The sequence below is a fragment of the Caretta caretta genome, chromosome 1 (assembly GCF_965140235.1).
Source record: "Caretta caretta isolate rCarCar2 chromosome 1, rCarCar1.hap1, whole genome shotgun sequence".
In the NCBI taxonomy this organism is placed as follows: Eukaryota; Metazoa; Chordata; order Testudines; family Cheloniidae; genus Caretta; species Caretta caretta.
In genome coordinates, this window is record NC_134206.1 from 298,526,033 (window position 1) to 298,543,820 (window position 17,788).

General features: G+C 41.1%; 1 protein-coding gene across 9 annotated transcripts in view; it reads left to right on the forward strand.

The window, feature by feature from the left end:
* The window catches only part of ADAMTS20 (ADAM metallopeptidase with thrombospondin type 1 motif 20), a 207,484-nt gene that overhangs the window by 164,993 nt on the left and 24,703 nt on the right, over window positions 1-17,788 (forward strand). For all 9 annotated transcript variants that reach the window (XM_075124403.1, XM_075124402.1, XM_075124404.1 and 6 more), the window contains 7 exons: window positions 1,052-1,219; window positions 12,670-12,843; window positions 15,318-15,488; window positions 16,517-16,717; window positions 16,845-16,974; window positions 17,143-17,237; window positions 17,323-17,417. In XM_075124403.1, coding sequence (XP_074980504.1) covers window positions 1,052-1,219; window positions 12,670-12,843; window positions 15,318-15,488; window positions 16,517-16,717; window positions 16,845-16,974; window positions 17,143-17,237; window positions 17,323-17,417 — 1,034 coding nt within the window. The remainder of the gene's footprint in view (window positions 1-1,051; window positions 1,220-12,669; window positions 12,844-15,317; window positions 15,489-16,516; window positions 16,718-16,844; window positions 16,975-17,142; window positions 17,238-17,322; window positions 17,418-17,788) is intronic.

Here is a 17,788-nt window from a genome sequence, read left to right on the forward strand (position 1 = left end):
ACAAATTTATTTGAGCATAAGCTTTTATGGGATAAAACCCACTTCATTGGATGCATGCAGTGGAAAATACAGTAGGAAGATATATATATATACACAGAGAACATGAAAAAAATGGGTGTTGCCATACACACTATAATGAGAGTGATCAATTAAGGTGAGCTATTATCAGCAGGAGAAAAAAAACCTTTTGTAGTGATAATCAGGATGGCCCATTTCCAACAGTTGACAAGAAGATGAGAGTAACAGTAGGCGGGGGTGAGGGGGAATAAGCATGGGGAAATAGTTTTACTTAGTGTAATGACCCATCCACTCCCAGGCTTTATTCAAGCCTAGTTTAATGATGTCCAGTTTGCAAATTAATTCCAATTCAGCAGTCTCTTGTTGGAGTCTGTTTTTGAAGGGTTTTTTTTTGTAATATTGCCACTTTTAGGTCTGTAATTGAGTGACCAGGGAGATTGAAGTGTTCTCTGACTGTTTTTTTAATGTTATAATTCTTGACATCTGATTTGTGTCCATTTATCCTTTTACATAGAGACTGTTCGGTTTGGCCAATGTACAATCTATTCAGGGGACACCATCATAGGACCTAATCTCATCAACCACACTATCAGAGCCTTGTTCACCTGCACATCTACCAATGTGATATAGGCCATCATGTGCCAGCAGTGCCCCTCTGCCATGTACATTGGCCAAACTGGACAGTCTCTACGTAAAAGAATAAATGGACACAAATCAGACGCCAAGAATTATAACAGCATATTTATGAGATCTCGTGTTTGATGGCTGATCTCATATATTTACAAATGAGTGATTGAATGAACAATTAACTGATTGTTGGCCAGGATGTGAACAATAAGTACTGTCCATTATGAAACAACTTCTATAGTAACTTCAAAGTAGACATGTACAGTAGATATTGCACAATATAAAACCGTCATTTTTTATTTGTATTATGGCATATGCTAAGTGGTTGTTTTTTCTGTTTTTTCAACTTCTTTTAAAATTCTAATAAAGAAAAAGGAATAAAGCAAATCTATTTCTTCTTTTCCAGTGTTCTGTTTCCTGTGGAAAGGGTATAAAGTATCGTGATGTACATTGTGTGAACAGCATCCAAATTAAATTAGAGGAAGAAAACTGTAGACATATAAAGAAGCCTCGAACCCACAAAATTTGTAGAGCTGTCAGATGTCCTGCATGGAAGGCCAACAGGTGGAAGGAGGTATGTAAAATGTACTGTAATTATATACCACTCTTCCTTCTAAGCAAAGCATAAAAGGCCATATTAATGCCATACTGCTTCAATTAAAGTGCTAGACAGAAGTTGTTCTTCATGTGCTGCACACATGCCATACTTTGTCAGACCAAAGGTCCATCTAGCCCAGTAACCTGTCTTCTGACAGGGGCCAATTCTAGGTGCTTGAGAGGGAATGAAAGGAACAGGTAATCATCAAGTGATCCCATCCCCTGTTGCCCATTCCCAGCTTCTGGCAAACAGAGGTTAGGATCACCATCCCTGCCTATCCTGACTAATAGCCATAGATAGATCTATCCTCCATGAACTTATCTAGTTCTTTTTTTAACCCTGTTATAGTATTGGCCTTCACAACGTCCTCTGGCAAAGAGTTCCACAGGTTGACTGTGCGTTGTATGAAGAAATACTTCCTTTTATTTATTTTAAACCTGCTGCCTATTAATTTCATTTGGCGACCTATAGTTCTTCTGTTATGAGAAGGAGTAAATAACACTTCCTTATTTACTTTCTCTACACCAGTCATGATTTTATAGACCTCTGTTGTATCCCCGCTTCGTCATCTCTTTTCCAAGCTGAAAAGTCCTAGTCTTCATATGGAAGATGTTTCATACCCACACTAATTATATCTCCAGTTTAAACTGAAGTGGCTCACTCTAAGGTCTTGCTTTTATCTTTAAACTAAATCACAGAAATGACTCACAAATTTGCAAGTGAAAATGCAAATCTATTTGATAATATGCATCTGTTGCTGATTAATAGTTTGGGGCTTTCCTCTCACAGAGCAGCCTGTTCTTGAAGGGAAGCTAACCTAATATGTATATTCAAGATGAAATTGTTAAGATAAACATTTACATTTTGTGATTTTTTTTAAACAGAACTTCAAATCTTTTGAGGTTTTCTTATCAGTGTGTAATAATGTATTGTGTCATAATTCATCACATTGCAGTACTTTGCTTTTAACTTGCTCTTTAAGGGTAAACTTTTCAAAAATGTCTTAGGGACCAAGAAGCCTGAATCCCACTGTGTCCCACATGCTTTTGAAAATGTTGTCCATCATCTATAAGCAATAGAATATACACAAACATTTGCAAGCTATGGTATTATCATAATATGTATAATAATGTATTCATCAGAAATATTGCAGGTTGCTGTCATTCTTCTGTGTATATATGGGACAGATTAGTTTACCTGTTTAACTGAATAGTGTCACACACACTCTTCAGTCCCCTGGAATTGAAGGGGAAGAACTCCGACAAATGGCCTGGCCAAAAGCTGGGTTTCTTCCCATCCTCTTTTTGTCTCTTTAGGGATACCTGACTTTGGAGAACTTGATGGGGGGGGGATGGGTAGAAGCGCCATTCTTTTCCTCCAAACCCCCCCTCCCCGCTACAAAGACCCTCCCAGGATGCTTCCTTCTTGTTTAAGAGTCTCTTGCGTGTTGGGAGCCTGATATTATGGAGGTTCCTTACCCTGTCTCCATTGTGTTACTCAGGCCGTGCAAAGAGAGGGAGATTCTAGTGGGGGGTATGGAGAAGTGTGGAGGTACACGAAGGGGTGTGCCTGCAGCACGATGTACTTTGGCAGTCACTAGCTGGCAAATGGTCCTTTCATTACCATAGCCAGCTGGCACAGGTTAGTGAACCAGGCTGCTCTGACCTATGCCTAATAGTACATGGCGAATCAGGAAGTTATAACCAGCACCCTGACAGTCTCATCTCTCTGCCACACCCAGAGGAAGTGACCACAGCAGAAAAACTGACCCAATCTATGAATGCCTATGTCTATGGTACAAATAGAGAATGAATGGTACTTACCAATCCTCCCCTTTAACTCCTTTTTCCTTAATCGCTGTAACTTTCTATTTCTCCAACTCTTTCCCAGAGCAGAGGTGAAACCATCTGTCAACCCTTTTTCTTACAATTTTCCTTTTTAAGGAGAACAATGAGTAGTGCAATGAGGCGTCAGCTTCGATAAAGCCAGAAGAAGAAAACAGTGTTCCCCAGTGAATGGGGAAAAAAACTTGAGTTTAATTTGTTTTGACTTCCCAATATCACCCTCTCAATGTAAAGTCTGTTTAACCTAAAGAGAAAATGGCAGTTGCCTCTACTCCCAAGTTTGTTCTAGAAAGAACATGGCTCTGTGAATTGGTCAGTCAGTCCCTGACAATTGCTAATAGTAGGCCTGGGGCAACCTTGCTGGAGCTAGTTTACAGAATCACCAGTGTGGTAATTAGTTACTCAAAGAAATAGAGACAGTAAGGGTTTGGTAAAAGACATCTAGTACAACACTGGAAGCAGAGATTGTGTGGAAGTTTGTGTATGTGCTCCAGCATTACACACTCAGAAACATTTTGTTGTATTAGCATTAATAGATGTTTTGTTTTGCACCTTAAATTTGTTTTGTCTGAGTCATATTTGGCAAGTCTACCCCTAGTCATGTGTCTGGGTGACTGTATGTTGAGACTGAATTATAACATTTCTACAGTATAATCATGCATCATAAATAATTGCATTTCAGTACTTTTTTCCTATTAAAATATAATTGAAAGTATTATCCTTATAGTTTCATAAATTGCAACCAAAGATGTGCCCTGGAGAATGATAGCGAATTCTTCATTTCAGCACCTTGACTTTTTATTGTTATTTTGAAATTCACAGTTTATATAACAATCCAGCTGACACAGGCATGTACTTGTGATGAAGAATACTACATGAAAACAAAAATGCGTATACAGAGTCTATTGTCTCTTTTACACTCACATGTAGGCACCTGGAAATTTAACAATTATGTTACAAATGTGTCTGGAGAATAAAACCTCCACCCTTGCATCTGTGATCTTCAAATGAAATGAATAAAAAAAGTTTTAGTACATATCTATTCAAATTGTATCAGATAATTTATTCTGTCTCTTAAAAAGGTGCACACTTTAGGAACTTTGCCAATTATGTGATTGGGGTGGACTGTGTATCCTAAAAGGAAATAAAGATGTAGAGAAAGGGGGAAGAACTGTTTCATATGATTTGGTGGTTGCTGAAGTCTTAAAAATATTGGATGGAAATGGTAAGATGAAGCTGCACAAAGAACGTTTGTTTGTGTGTGCGAGAGAGAGAGCTATTTAGATTAGCATGTGAATAGTTAAGGTGGGTCTCTTTCCTCCCATATGTCAAGAATATATAGGGGCAACAATAATAGAAAATGTATGTGCAGAAACTTTTCAATTGCTCTTCTGCTTCTTATTGTAACAATGAGAATTCTAATGCCTATATCTGACACTGAGGTGGAACAGCAATATCTGATCCACTACTCTTAGCATTTTCCCTGTTATGACCCCTAAGGTGGCACTGCCTGACTAAGCAGTGCAATCTTCATCAGCTCAGCAGCAACAGAAGACTATTCCTATACTGTTAACTCCTGAAGCATATGTTGCAGCACACCATCTGCTGAGTCTCTCAGCAGTGGTTTTGCTGGCAGTCCAAGAACCTTCTCACCTGGTACCAATGACTGCTAGTCAAAATTTGCCATCTGCGGTGGTTCAGTGTCTGATACTTTAGGCACCACATTCGGCTCCATTGAGAGGCAAATTGACAATGATCTCACCAATACCCTTCTTCTCTTCTTGTCCCCAGCAGTCACACTGGTATGCTTTGTGTATGCCCCACCACCAGGACCAGGCTAGAAAGAGGACCAGAAGTTATAGGAGACCAGCCTCTCTCACTTCATCAGTGGCTATCAGCTCATCCAGACAGCCTGGGAACTCCAGACAGCCATTTTGACGTGTTAGAGGAGAGATCATGATGAAATTCTCCTTTAAGGAGTTGATTTCTCTGATTGGGAGCCATAGAGGAAGTTCTCCACTTCACAGAGGGAAGGGGTTTTATTCTCACTACTTCCTTATCCTAAAAGCAAAAGAAGGTCTCAGAGCTACATTAGACCTGCAACAGCTCAACAAACACCTAAAGAAAATAAAGTTTTGCATGATCATGCCGGCTTCCATTATTCCTTCCCTGGATCCTGGCGACTGGTATGCTACCCTTGATTTAAAGGATGCATGTTTCCATGTGGCAATACATCAAAGCTACAGGAAATTCCTCAGGTTGTTCATCATTCACTCTCAGTACCAGTTTACAGTCCTGTCTTTGGCCTGTCCACAGTACCATGTGTTTTCACAAAGTACATGGCAGTGGTGGCGGCATTCCTGAGGAAATCAGGAGTTCAAGTGTTGGTAAGAAGTTGTGTCAAAGACCAAGTGCTGTCTAGGATGGCCATGGTTCAATTCATCTTTGGTGTGCTAGGATTGCTCTTCAATGAGGAACAGCCAATTCTGTCACCTGTACAAAGGATAGAATGCATAGGAGCAGTCTTAGACTCTATGGAAGCCAGGGCCTTCCTCCTTCAGGCCAGGTTCCAGATGATGCTGGCCATTTCTTTAAACCTGAAGGCCCATTCTACCACAACAGTACGGAATTGCTGCAGACTTCTGGGGCATATAGCCTCATATATTTATGTGGTTCAACATGCCAGTCTTCATCTCAGGAAGCTGCAAAAATGGCTGAGCTTGGTGGTTCGGGTACACACTCAAATCTTGGTCTCTCTGGTTTGGGTACACACTCAAATCTTGGTCTCTCTGGACAAGAGGACAGACCCATCCAATGTGTGTGTGTCATTCCATTTGCCCGTCTTCAATTTACTTTGACCTTAGTTATGGACACTTCTATCGTGGGTTGGGAGACTCACATGGGATTACTACACCCTCAAGGTCTGTGGTCTGCCCAGGATTTAACTCTCCACTTAAATGTAAGAGAACTGAAAGTCATTTGATTAGCTTGTTACTCTTTTCTTCACCATATCACCAGAAGGAATTTGCTAGTAGTTATGGGTAATACGGTGGCCATGTTTTATGTGAACAGGCAAGGAAGGGCCCGGTTGACTCTTCTCTGCAAGAGGCAAAGCTATTGTGGGATTTTTTATGTCACCAACTCAATCCACCTCAAAGCATCCCACCTTCCAGGTGTTCACAACAGTCTGGCAGATAATAAATTCATACAATCATAGAATATTAGGGTTGGAAGATACCTCAGGAGGTCATCTAATCCAATCCCCTGCTCAAAGCAGGACCAAGACCCATTAAATCATCCCAGCCAGGGCTTTGTCAAGCTGGGCCTTAAAAACCTCTAAGGATGGAGATTCCACCACCTCCCTAGATAAAGCAGCTGAGCAGGTCTTTCTCCAGCCACAATGAGTGGTCTCTCTGTCTAGATGTAGCCAGTTTCATTTTCTGACTGTGGTGCACTAGACAGACAAGCTTCTGTACACATTGCTTCCTATTCCACTCCTGCTCAGGGTGGTGTTGAAAATCAATCAGTACTATGCATTAGTAATACTTATAGCATCAGCATGGTCTCACCAACACTGGTTTTCCATTCTGTTGATCCTCCCAGTTAGGGCTCCTTTGACTCTACTGCTGGACCCAGACTTGATCTCATGAGACCATGGTCACCTTCTCTATCCTGACTTAGAGGCTCTTCACGTGACAGTCTGGAAGTTCTGTGATTGACACCTCAGAAGGAGATCTGTTCCACGGCAGTGCAAGACATACTCTTAAACCATAGAAAACCATCTAGTATGTATACTTACCTGGTGAAGTGGAGGAGATTGTGCATGTGGACCCAATAGAAAGGGGTCTCCTCAGTCCGGGCTTCAATATGTCGTGTGCTGGATTATTTGTTATACCTGAACCAGCAAGGTTTGGCCATTAGTTCCGTAAGAGTCCACCTAGCAGCTGTCTCAGCTTTCCATCCTCTAACTGATAATTGTTATCTTTTTTCCAATCCCACGACAATCAGATTTTTGAAAGGTCTGGAATGATTGTATCCCCAAGCAGAGGATCCTATTCCCTCTTGGGACTTAAATCTGCCATTGACAAAAATAATGGGTCCTCCATTTGGACTACCTGTTCCTTATTCCATCTCTCAGTGAAGGTAACGATTTTGGTAGTGATCACTTTGGCCATGAGAGTGTGTGAGTTACGAGCTCTAGCATCTGTCCGTCCGTATAGAGCGTTCCATAAGGACAAGGTAAACCTACATCCTCACCCAAAATTTCTCACCACGCTGGAGTCCCATTTCCACATCAATCAAGCAATATATTTACGAACTTTCTTCCCTAAACCTCATGCTCACAGGGATGAGAAGAGACTCCAGGTGTTAGGAGAGCATTAGCATTTCATTTGGAAAGGACTAAGCCATTTAAACTCAACCATAAACTAAATCGTCACAGTTGTTCAGGGTAATTGCAGACATGATGAAAAGACTTCTGGCCTCTTCTCAAAGAATGTCATAGTGGATTTCTTCCTATATACATTTGTGCTATGACTTGGCTGATGTATCTCCACTGAAAAGGGAACTACTGAACACATTCAGTGAGATCACACTCAGCCTCTGCAGCCTTTTTAGCTCAAATGCCTATTCTAGACATTTGTAGAGCAGCAACTTGGTCTTCAATGCCTACCCTTACATCATATTATGCCATCTCTTAGCAATCTGGAGATGATGCCAGATTTGGACATGTGGTCCTTCAATCATTATTCAGATGTATTCTGATCCCACGTTCAGATCGAAAAGCTTGGGAGTCACCTACAGTGGAATGGATGTGTGCAATCACTCAAAGAAGAAGAAACTATTTCTAACCTGTTCTGTAACTATTGATCTTTGAGGTGTGTTGCATATGTCCATTCCATGACCTACCCGCTTCCCCTTTATATCAAAATTTGTCCATTTAGAAGGAACCAATGGGATTTGGGGTTGGCTTTCCCCTTTATACCATTTCACAGCAGCATGAGGAGGCAGAGGATGCATGCACTGCCTCGACCAATACCACTGAGGCAAAACTCTCCAACAGCAGAGCACCGGGCACGCACACACTCTCATGGAATGGACATGTGCAACATATCTCAAAGAACAATAGTTATGGAACAGGTTGGTAACCATTTCTTCTTCTTAATTTACCAATTTGGAAACATTAAAAAAGCCACACAACCTGTACAACCACTGTTAGGTGCTTCATGCCACATGCTCATGGCAGACTCAAAGCCCTGCAGCTTTAAGTTCTGTCTCTCCAGTGACAGTCTCATTCTGTTCACCTATGGCCATAGTCTCTGCTTGTTTTGCCTCAGGAAGAGCCACATACTGAACTAGTGTTCTGTCTGTCATTTGTTCTCCTTATGGATATGGAAGTCTCAAGACACTCATCTCAAGCTCTGTCTTTTGGAAAAATTGATGAGAGTCACCTCTGAGCCTGAGGAGATTGGTGCTTCTAGCTGTCTGATCAGGCACCAAAGAAGTGATCTTTGACAAAAGCCCCCATCACCAGGCATGCTATGCCAACACATAGAACCAAAGGGGAAAAAACATGTAGAAAAAGGACTCAGCATTGATGAGCCCACACTGACAACTCTGACACTGAAGATTGGTACTCCAAGACAAGGCTGATCATAGAGCAAACAGAAGCTCCAGAGACCACTTGGTGTTGTTTCATAAGGAAAGTTCCAAACACTGACCCTCCAGTATTGACCTCAACACCATCATGGACACCATCAGCAAAATAGATACAGACATTAGTGCCAGCTTCCAAGACCACTTTGGTACTGAAGCACATACTAGTAGAGGAGTCTACATCATTGGCCCCAAGACCTTCTTCAGAACTGGTGTACACCATCATCCTGGCACTGAGATTGCCTTATGCCTCAGCACCATTCCTTGAAAAGATATACTCTTCTTCCCCATCCCTAGGCACACCTGCTCAAATAAATTGGTTAGTCTCTAAGGTGCCACAAGTACTCCTTTTCTTTTTGCGAATACAGACTAACACGGCTGTTCCTCTGAAACCTTCATCAATGGGGAAATCCTGTGATGTGGTTATTTTCCTTGAAGAACAATAAAAAATGTCCAGACTTTTGTTCCAAAAGAGGTATGAGCCTGGCTTGCTAGTAGACAGCTTCCTCATACCATGGATTCTGGGACTCATGTATGTTTTCCTGCCCATTCCCAAGCCCTGGGTTAATATGCAAGATCAGGTAGGACAAAGCCAAAGTAATTCTGATAGCTCCATATTGCCTGAGACAATTCTGGCTAATGCGCCTTCTTTGGATACCATCCAACCTTCCAGACTGTCTGGACATAATATTGCAGAACCAATATCAAATACTTCATCCAGACCCACGGTTACTGTATCTGACAGCCTGGGTATTGGCTAGTTGAGTGGTACTGACAGACTGCTTCTTTCAGGTGCAAGAAATCCTCCTGCAAAACAAGAAGCATTCCACAAAGAAAACTTATTTCTCTAAATGGAAAAGATTCTCAGTATGGACAACACAATGTAAGCTTAACACAATGGAGGAGCCCATACTAAAGGCCCTGGAGAATCTCCTCCATTTAAAAGACCATTTAGCTCCATTAACATTAATCTAGCAGCCATTTCAGCCTGTCACCACCTGCCTAATCCTGTTCCATATTTTCACATCCCACAGTGATTATCTATCAGTCTAGGAACTCCCTCTTGTGTGGGATTTCAACATTGGCCTTGCAAACCTCATGGAGGCCCCCTTCAAGCCTTTTGCAGAGTGCTCCTTATACCATCTTATCCTTAAAATGGTCTTCTTAATTGCAATTACTTCAGCCAGGCAGATCAGCGAGCTGCAAAGCTTATATGAGTGACCCTTTTACACAACATTTCACAGAGACAGGGTGATGCTGAGAACTCATCCTAAGGTGGTCTTCAAAGTTTCACTTAAATTAGTACACCAACCCGCCTGTTTTCTTCCCCAATCCTCATTCTGCACCGTGAGAGAAGAAACTTCACACTTCGGATGTTTTAAGATTTTTATTGTATTATGTGGACAGAACAAAGCCCTTCAGGTTCTGTCCCTATCTCTTTGTTGCCATTTTGGGCCTTCAAAGAGTCAAGCCATCTCCTGGAGAGAATATCTCAATCGATCATGCAGGGCATTTCAATCTGCTACCAGACAGCTGATGTACCACTTCCTCTGAATGTGAAAACTCACTCATCTAGAGGTCAAGATTTCCTCCTGTTCCAGGAATATTCCTATATCACAAATACCTGAGGCAGTCAATGGGAGTACACCAGTGGTCTTTGTTAAACACTATGCCCTCGATCTATCTGCAAGGACAGATACTAGCTTCAGGAGAGCAGTATTACAATCACTGTTTGCTTAGACAATCAGGACTCCTCTGTCCCATCTTGTCAGTCACCTAGAGTGGGATCCACATTGACACATACTTGAAGAAGGTTACTTACCTGACAGTAAAAGTGTGTTGTCAGCGTGGATCCCATGTCACACCCTCTGTCTCTCTTTGTCAGAGTTCTTCGTATCTGGAATTCTGAATACTTAGAATAATAAATCAGTGTGGAATCTCAAGTATTGTTATGTTGTGACTGTTCGTGTTCACTGGTGATAACTGGGTGGTTTTTAATTTAACATTTTCTTTGGGAAGAATATAACATAGCTGATATGATATATACCTACCCAATACACAAGCTTTAAAAGAATAGGTTAGATCTTATCACATAGAATTGTAATATAAATAAATGTTAGTGTACTTAATTAAAAGATTAAAACAAAGACATTTTCAAATGTCTTCCTTAGTGGCTTGCTTCATAAGTAGCTGATTAGTCTTCTGTAATCTTTCAGAGCTGTTATTATAGTTCTTTCATTTAACTACAACAGTTAAGGGTGATCTTTAATGAATGCAGCAGAGTTAAGCTTACTCCTTGAAGGGGAATGTATAAACTACGTTCCGCCCATTACATTTAAATGAAACCAGCTTAGTCAATGTTCCTTAGGATCTTGATGTAACTTCATGGAATTACACATGCTTTTTATCTTGTAGACTGGCACAGAAAACATCTCTAGCTAACCAGTAATACAGACAATTGTTTCTTTCTCTTTAACCAGAATGTGCCACTTTCAGAGTGAGCTAATATACTGACCATAATATTTTTACTCCTTAAGACCACATGTAATTCTACCTATCATTTCTTAATTTAGCAAAGTGAATAGAGCCCTGCAAATCCATGGATATCTGCTTTACATCCATGGACCATTTTTGCGGATCACAGCTCAGATGCAGATACAAATTTTATATGTGTGCAGGGCTCTGCAGCACACATTCACCCGAATGGAGTGGCTGTCACCCAGCCCTCAGGCTCCAGCTCAGCTCTCTGAATCACGCAGCAGCGGGCTGTGACATGTGGAAATAGCCCGCTGGGCGTTCTGGGAGTTGTAGACCCCAGCTTGCTCTGATGGAGAAGGTAAACTACAACTCCCAGAAGGGAGTGAGCCAAGTGCCATTTTGAAGAGGTCTGCTTATACTTTAAGCTAGTGGGTGGCAACAGTGGGGCTGTGAAGAGAGTAGTTGCCACTGCTGTCTGTTCCGGCTGGATATGTGTGTGTTAGAGCTGCCAAGGGTTGTGTAGGCATGTCCGAGCCCCCACTGGGAGGGTGGCGCGGCATATAAGGGCCCAGGATTATAGCCTCCCTGCCTGGAGCAGGGAAGGAGGCCCAAGGGGGGCGGAGGTGTCTCGAGAGAAGTGGTGGGTGGTTGGGGGTCGGGGGCTTGGCTCAGCCCTGCGTCACTGGTGTGCGGTGACCCATAGAGCTGTTAGTAGAGCCCTGCAAATCTGCAAATATCTGCAAACAGTTTTTGTGGATCACGGATCAGATGCAGATACACATTTTTGAGTCCTGCGCAGGGCTCTAAAACTGAACAAACTCTAAGATTTCAGCTATATAGGCCTGATCCTGCAAAGCCTGTGCATGTACTTAACTTTACATATGTGAATAGCCACTATTCCCATTGAGACTTAAGTTAAACATGTTGCCATATGTCTTCGCAGGATCATCGTCCTTAGTCTGCGGTATATATTTAACCTCACCTGTTGAAGGGGTGTTCTTTTCCATTGTAATTTGACATTTTCATCCTAAATCTCTTCTGACAAAAATGTAGAAAATTGAAGTAAACACCTGAACTATGTTAACAAACAGTAGAAAACAGAGGTGTGTTAGTGTAATAAGTGCACTGTAAAAGGGTAATATGCAAGCACCTTCGTTTATGAATGACATGTGATAATGGAAATGACACCATATTTGGTGAGAGGTTTCAGAGGGATAGCTGTGTTTGTCTGTATCAGCAAAAACAACGGGGAGTCCTTGTGGCACCTTAGAGACTAACAAATTTATTTGGGCATAAGCTTTCGTGGAACTGGGTTCTAGCCCAAGAAAGCTTATGCCCAAATAAATCTGTTAGTGTCTAAGGTGCCACAAGGACTCCTCGTTGTTTTTACCATATTTGGTGGCTACCTTTTTCATATTCTTTCTTTCTTTATGTATGTATTTTCTGTAGTGCTCGGTGACTTGTGGAGTGGGGATTCAACAACGGGATGTTTACTGTCGGCTGAAAGGCAGGGGTCGAGTGAATGAAGCAATGTGCAATCATGATGCCCAGCCCCCTAGTCAGAAGCCCTGTTGGCTGCCTGCCTGTGTGCTGTACCAATGGCTGACAGATGAATGGCAAGATGTAAGTATGGCCTTTCAACTAATTGGATGTAATTTGCCTGCAAATGTGAACAGTCCTGCAAAATTCAAAAGCTGTGGCATAAAATTTCAAAGGCACTTTTTCTTTCTAATAAAGAACTTTTTTGTCTAGAGTTGTAGGCAGAAATAGTGCAGGAAGTATCAGCAGGTCCCTAAAGGGGGAGTTTTAAAACTAATTTTAATGTAATAGTTCTCGCTCTCCAATCCTATGTAACCTGTATGTAGTGTAGAAAATGTGTAACAGTGGGGGCCTCAGAAATCAGAAACTATAAAAGAATCACCTTTTAAGAATCAAAAAAACCAACCGGAATATAAGGGAAGATGAACTATTTCGTAGAAACTCCAAGGATATAATCCTTTTGGGAACATTTCTTTCCACAATGGGAAGTTCTACAATGGGAAGATTTGCCTTTAAAAATAAAAAAATAAAACATGGCATACCCGTTCAAGAAAAATCAAAAGGCACAGAACTGTAGATGGTTTTGACATTGTAGTAACAGGAAAAAATAAAGAAGTAAAAATGTGAAACAAGTATTGTGGATAATTTTTTTTAAAAAAAGCATAGCCAGGAAGATGCACAGGTAGCGTAGCTGTTATGTAATGTTAATTTATAGCCTGATCCTCAGGGATGCTGTCTCTTAGAATCAGGCTCCTAGGGGAACAAAGTCCCAGATTTGGGTATGATGATTTTTAAATGTAAATGGTGCAATATTTATACTATAAAAGTATAGTCCTCTTGACTTGCTATTAACATACATGCCATAAACCACAGATAATCCACAGATCACTTGCTGGTGGTTTGCAAAGAGCTGGGTGTTGGTCACATGATTCGGGCATATTTTCCTGTGCTAAATCAATTACAAGAAAGTTGAAGATATTTAAATACATTCCTACTGTCACTTTCTCATGTAAGCAACTGCAGCATTTGTCAGAGGGACATTATGTGATCAGGAATGGGAGTGTCCACATGACTGAGATTGGGAGGGAGGTGTCCTAGAGACAATCTCTATTAAGCTGTGCTCCACATTGTAATAGACTTTGAGAAATCTCGGTTTATGAAATGTGAGTGACTGTAATCATTGAAGTACTATGATGTTAGCAGAACAGAGGGGAGGAACCAAACTTTACACACACAGAACATCCTTGTGGTACTAGCCATTAGTGCTAGCATCACAAGAATGTTTTGCACATAATGCATGTGAACACCTCGCCTGATGATGTTAATGCTGAACCCTGGCTTCATGGGGAGCTGTGCACATGCACCTTTCCAGGTCCATCCCGGTGAAGGCTGTTTTTCTTTAAGGGAATTATTTATTTCGTTTTCCTTTTTAAAAAAATCCTCTAAAAATGTTTATCTGAACTGAGAATTGAAATTTATATTTTAATTACTTTTTTAAAAAAAATTTCATCATCTAGCTTCATTTGCTCCCACATGTCTTCCTTTGCCATTTTCTAGCCTTTATGCTTCAGCTTCTCTGTATGGTGCTTTCAATGCCCCTCTTCTATCCTTGTGTGTCTTTGCTCCTCATTGGCTGCCTCTTCCTCTCATCCTCCCCCCATCCCAACAAGCACAGTGCTGCCACCTCTCCTTCTCAGCCCTCACCAAAGACAAAGGAAGTGGCACTAACTTGACAAAGAAGTCCTGAGGCACCCACTGTTGGAGTATTGGGAGTGCTGTGGTATTGGCACACTGGGGATGATTAGCCAAGGCAAACATTAACATGATGTGCTAGCCAGTGGTGCAGAGATTCGCTAGACTGTTCAGAAATGTTTAGGATAATGAGTTTTATAACAGGAAATGCAAATTTTCAAGCATAAGTATGGATTTTCCCTGCTCTCCAAATGCTTGTATTTTTTATCTAGAAATGCAGAGCTCTGAACTGGAAACGTAAATGCATTTTGCTTTGCTGTCTCTTCTTGGTAACTCATTTCATGTTTGATACCCTTTGTGTGAAACTCCTTTGTTCACATTCTCCCTGCCCCTTCTTTCACAGTTATATCCAGTATTAATGGTTACTAATGTAGAGTTTGGATTCATTGTATCAAAACTCCTTTATAACTTAACATTTGCAAGACGTTCATTTTCTAAAGACCAAGTTACCCAGCCTACATTAATTGAATGCTTATTGTTTCTTATCCTTTCACACAGAGGAGTCATTTTGACCCAGCCCCTTATCCTGGCCTGACATTTTCTTTGTTTTAACCTCTGGCTCACCTCACATGTTACACAGTCATATATGAAACAAGAAGGGTGTATAATTACAAGTACTGGTATCCGAGCTTTGAGAACAAAGTGAAAGGTTTGGACACCCTGGGTGTTTTGTACTGAAATAGATAACAGGTTTCACTACATCTTTGTTTCAAAGTTTTACTTGTGAATAGCAACCACCAGATAGATTTGTTGTATAAATAACCATTTTAAATGGAAAAGCTGTAATTTGTTTATGTCATACTCAGTGCTCAGCATCATGTAGGAAAAAGGAAACACGCCGGAAGGTCACGTGTGTGGATGAAAACAAGATCCAAGTAAATGAAAGTTCCTGTGATCCTGCCACAAAGCCTCCAGCGATCAAAAAATGCAGGATTACTCCCTGTAAATATGCTGTGGTTACAGGAGACTTGTCACAGGTAAATTAATCATGTTGCTAACCAAATTTTCATTTTGATATTGTATATAAGAGAATATTAATATAAATTGTACATTCTGTGTAAAAAAAATAATAATTTAGACGTTTTCCGCATGGGACATTCACACCAACCATGATTTCTTGTTGTGACTCCAACACCACAATTTTCTGTGGTTGTGTTCCACAATCCGTTGCAGCTCTGGGTGGGAGGAGTACTGATGGGTAGGTATTTTCTGATACCTGTGGGTGGGGGCAACAGGAGGAGTACTTAAGCTCTTCTCCTTCTCTCCCTCCTCCCACTGCATTTGTGCTGCACTGAGCCTGGGGACGGGGCTGAGAACTGTGAGTGCTGGAGGGCACTGGGTCTAGACCGTCAGCGTCTCACCATCTTTAAGTGACTCTTCTCTGGAGCAGAGTACCAGAGGTGAAGGAATAGGAGGAACTGTAATGGGGTGAAGTGGCATCAGCAGGAAGATAAAAGGAGGTTCTTCCCTCCTGTCAGTTTTCTCCACCTTGGTTGCAGCAGCCACCATGTTTTAGAGATTTTGCCATGATCTACTAGGAACACCTCATGACCCACCTGTTAGAGAACAGCTGCTCCTCTTGGTCCTTACCACCAAATTTCTTTTCTGTGTACTGAAGAACCTCTCCTGGGGCCTCATCCAAAGCCCCACTGAAGTCAGTAGGAGTCTTTCCATTGAGTTCAGTAGGCTTTACATCAGGCTCCTGGTCCCTTGGGCCTTTCTTGCCTGCCAGAAGGTAACTGTGGAGGTAACTGCAGAGCCAGGTTCCTGCCTTGGGACAGCATGAGCTCCCACCTCCAAAGGCTCCACAGGTCTTGAGGCATAGTTATTATAGAGCTCCATTTCTGTACTCTGCCAGATCATTACCAAAAAATGCTGGGCCAGCATATGTGGGAATAATGTCTACTACGCCCCATACTCTCACTGAAGAGAGGATCAGGACTCACTAACTATATTCTGATGCTGCAAATATCACCGAAAATAATGCTTTTTGTTATTATTTCAGTGTTCAGCCAGCTGTGGGCTTGATTACCAACAAAGGATCACATTCTGTGTTGGAATCCACACTATTCGGAATAATCATGCTTATGGTCTTCGCTCGGTAGCATATCGAGATTGCCCAATAGTGCCTTCCCCACACATTTATAAATGTAATATCAGGGGATGTTTACAACCAGCTACTTGGAAGGTGGGGAAATGGAGCAAAGTGAGTATAAATGTGCAAGCTAAAACTTTACAGTTGCCTCAAACACAAAAAAGTTTACCAAAATGTATTTGCTGATAGTGTTAGTGGTTTATTTTCTTCTGAACTTCTGGTTGTTATCTGTGTGTAGTGCTCAGTAGCTTGTGGAGTGGGAATAAAGGAAAGAAGAGTAGAATGCATGACTGAAAATGGCTTATCCAGTAGCTTGTGCCTGTCACGTTTAAAACCAGCAGCCAGAAAGATCTGTCATGCAAAAGAATGTAAGTAATTGACAGTGATGATTATGTACTGTACCAAATGCTTTCTTGGGATATTTATGTAAAAACTGTAAAATAAATATCTTTGCAACACAAATATACACAATTAGGTGTTCAGGTTCAATTCTCAGCTCATGAAATATTGATATGGTTCAATCACTCATTTTTAAGGTGAAGCTTTCACCAGCTGCAAAGAAATCCAGAGTAAAAAAAGAATTAGAAAGGATGGTGAATATTTACTGAACATTAAAGGAAGATTGATAAAGGTACTATTAACATTTCTATCAAAGGGGTGGGTTGTGAAATAAAACGTGTATTATATAATAATAAGGGTTATATTTTTGGTTGTAGATTTATTGTTCGGGGATGCAGTTTGAGAATCCCAGAGAATATTTAACATTGGTTAAAGGTGAAGCAGACAACTTTTCTGAAGTATATGGATACAGGTATAAAATCAGTGGGGTTCTTACTTTATGAAATGTATTTGGTAGTTTGAAACTATAAAGCAGAGTTTTCCTTTATGGAATCATATGCATAGAAACATATTTGGGCACAATTTTCAAAGTTGTAGGCACACAAATGTACATTACTAATGTAAATATATTTCCATACTGAATTTGTGTGTACCTGCAGTAACTGATCTTACAGATGACCTTTTATTATTTCAGTGGAAATGGTACCTGGTTATACCAGTGCTGCTGTTGGCCCAAGTGTATAAAGGTCCTACAGTAACTCCTCACTTAATGTCGTCCCAGTTAATGGTGTTTTGTTATTACGTTGCTGATCTATTAGGGAACATGCTCGTTTAAAATTGCGC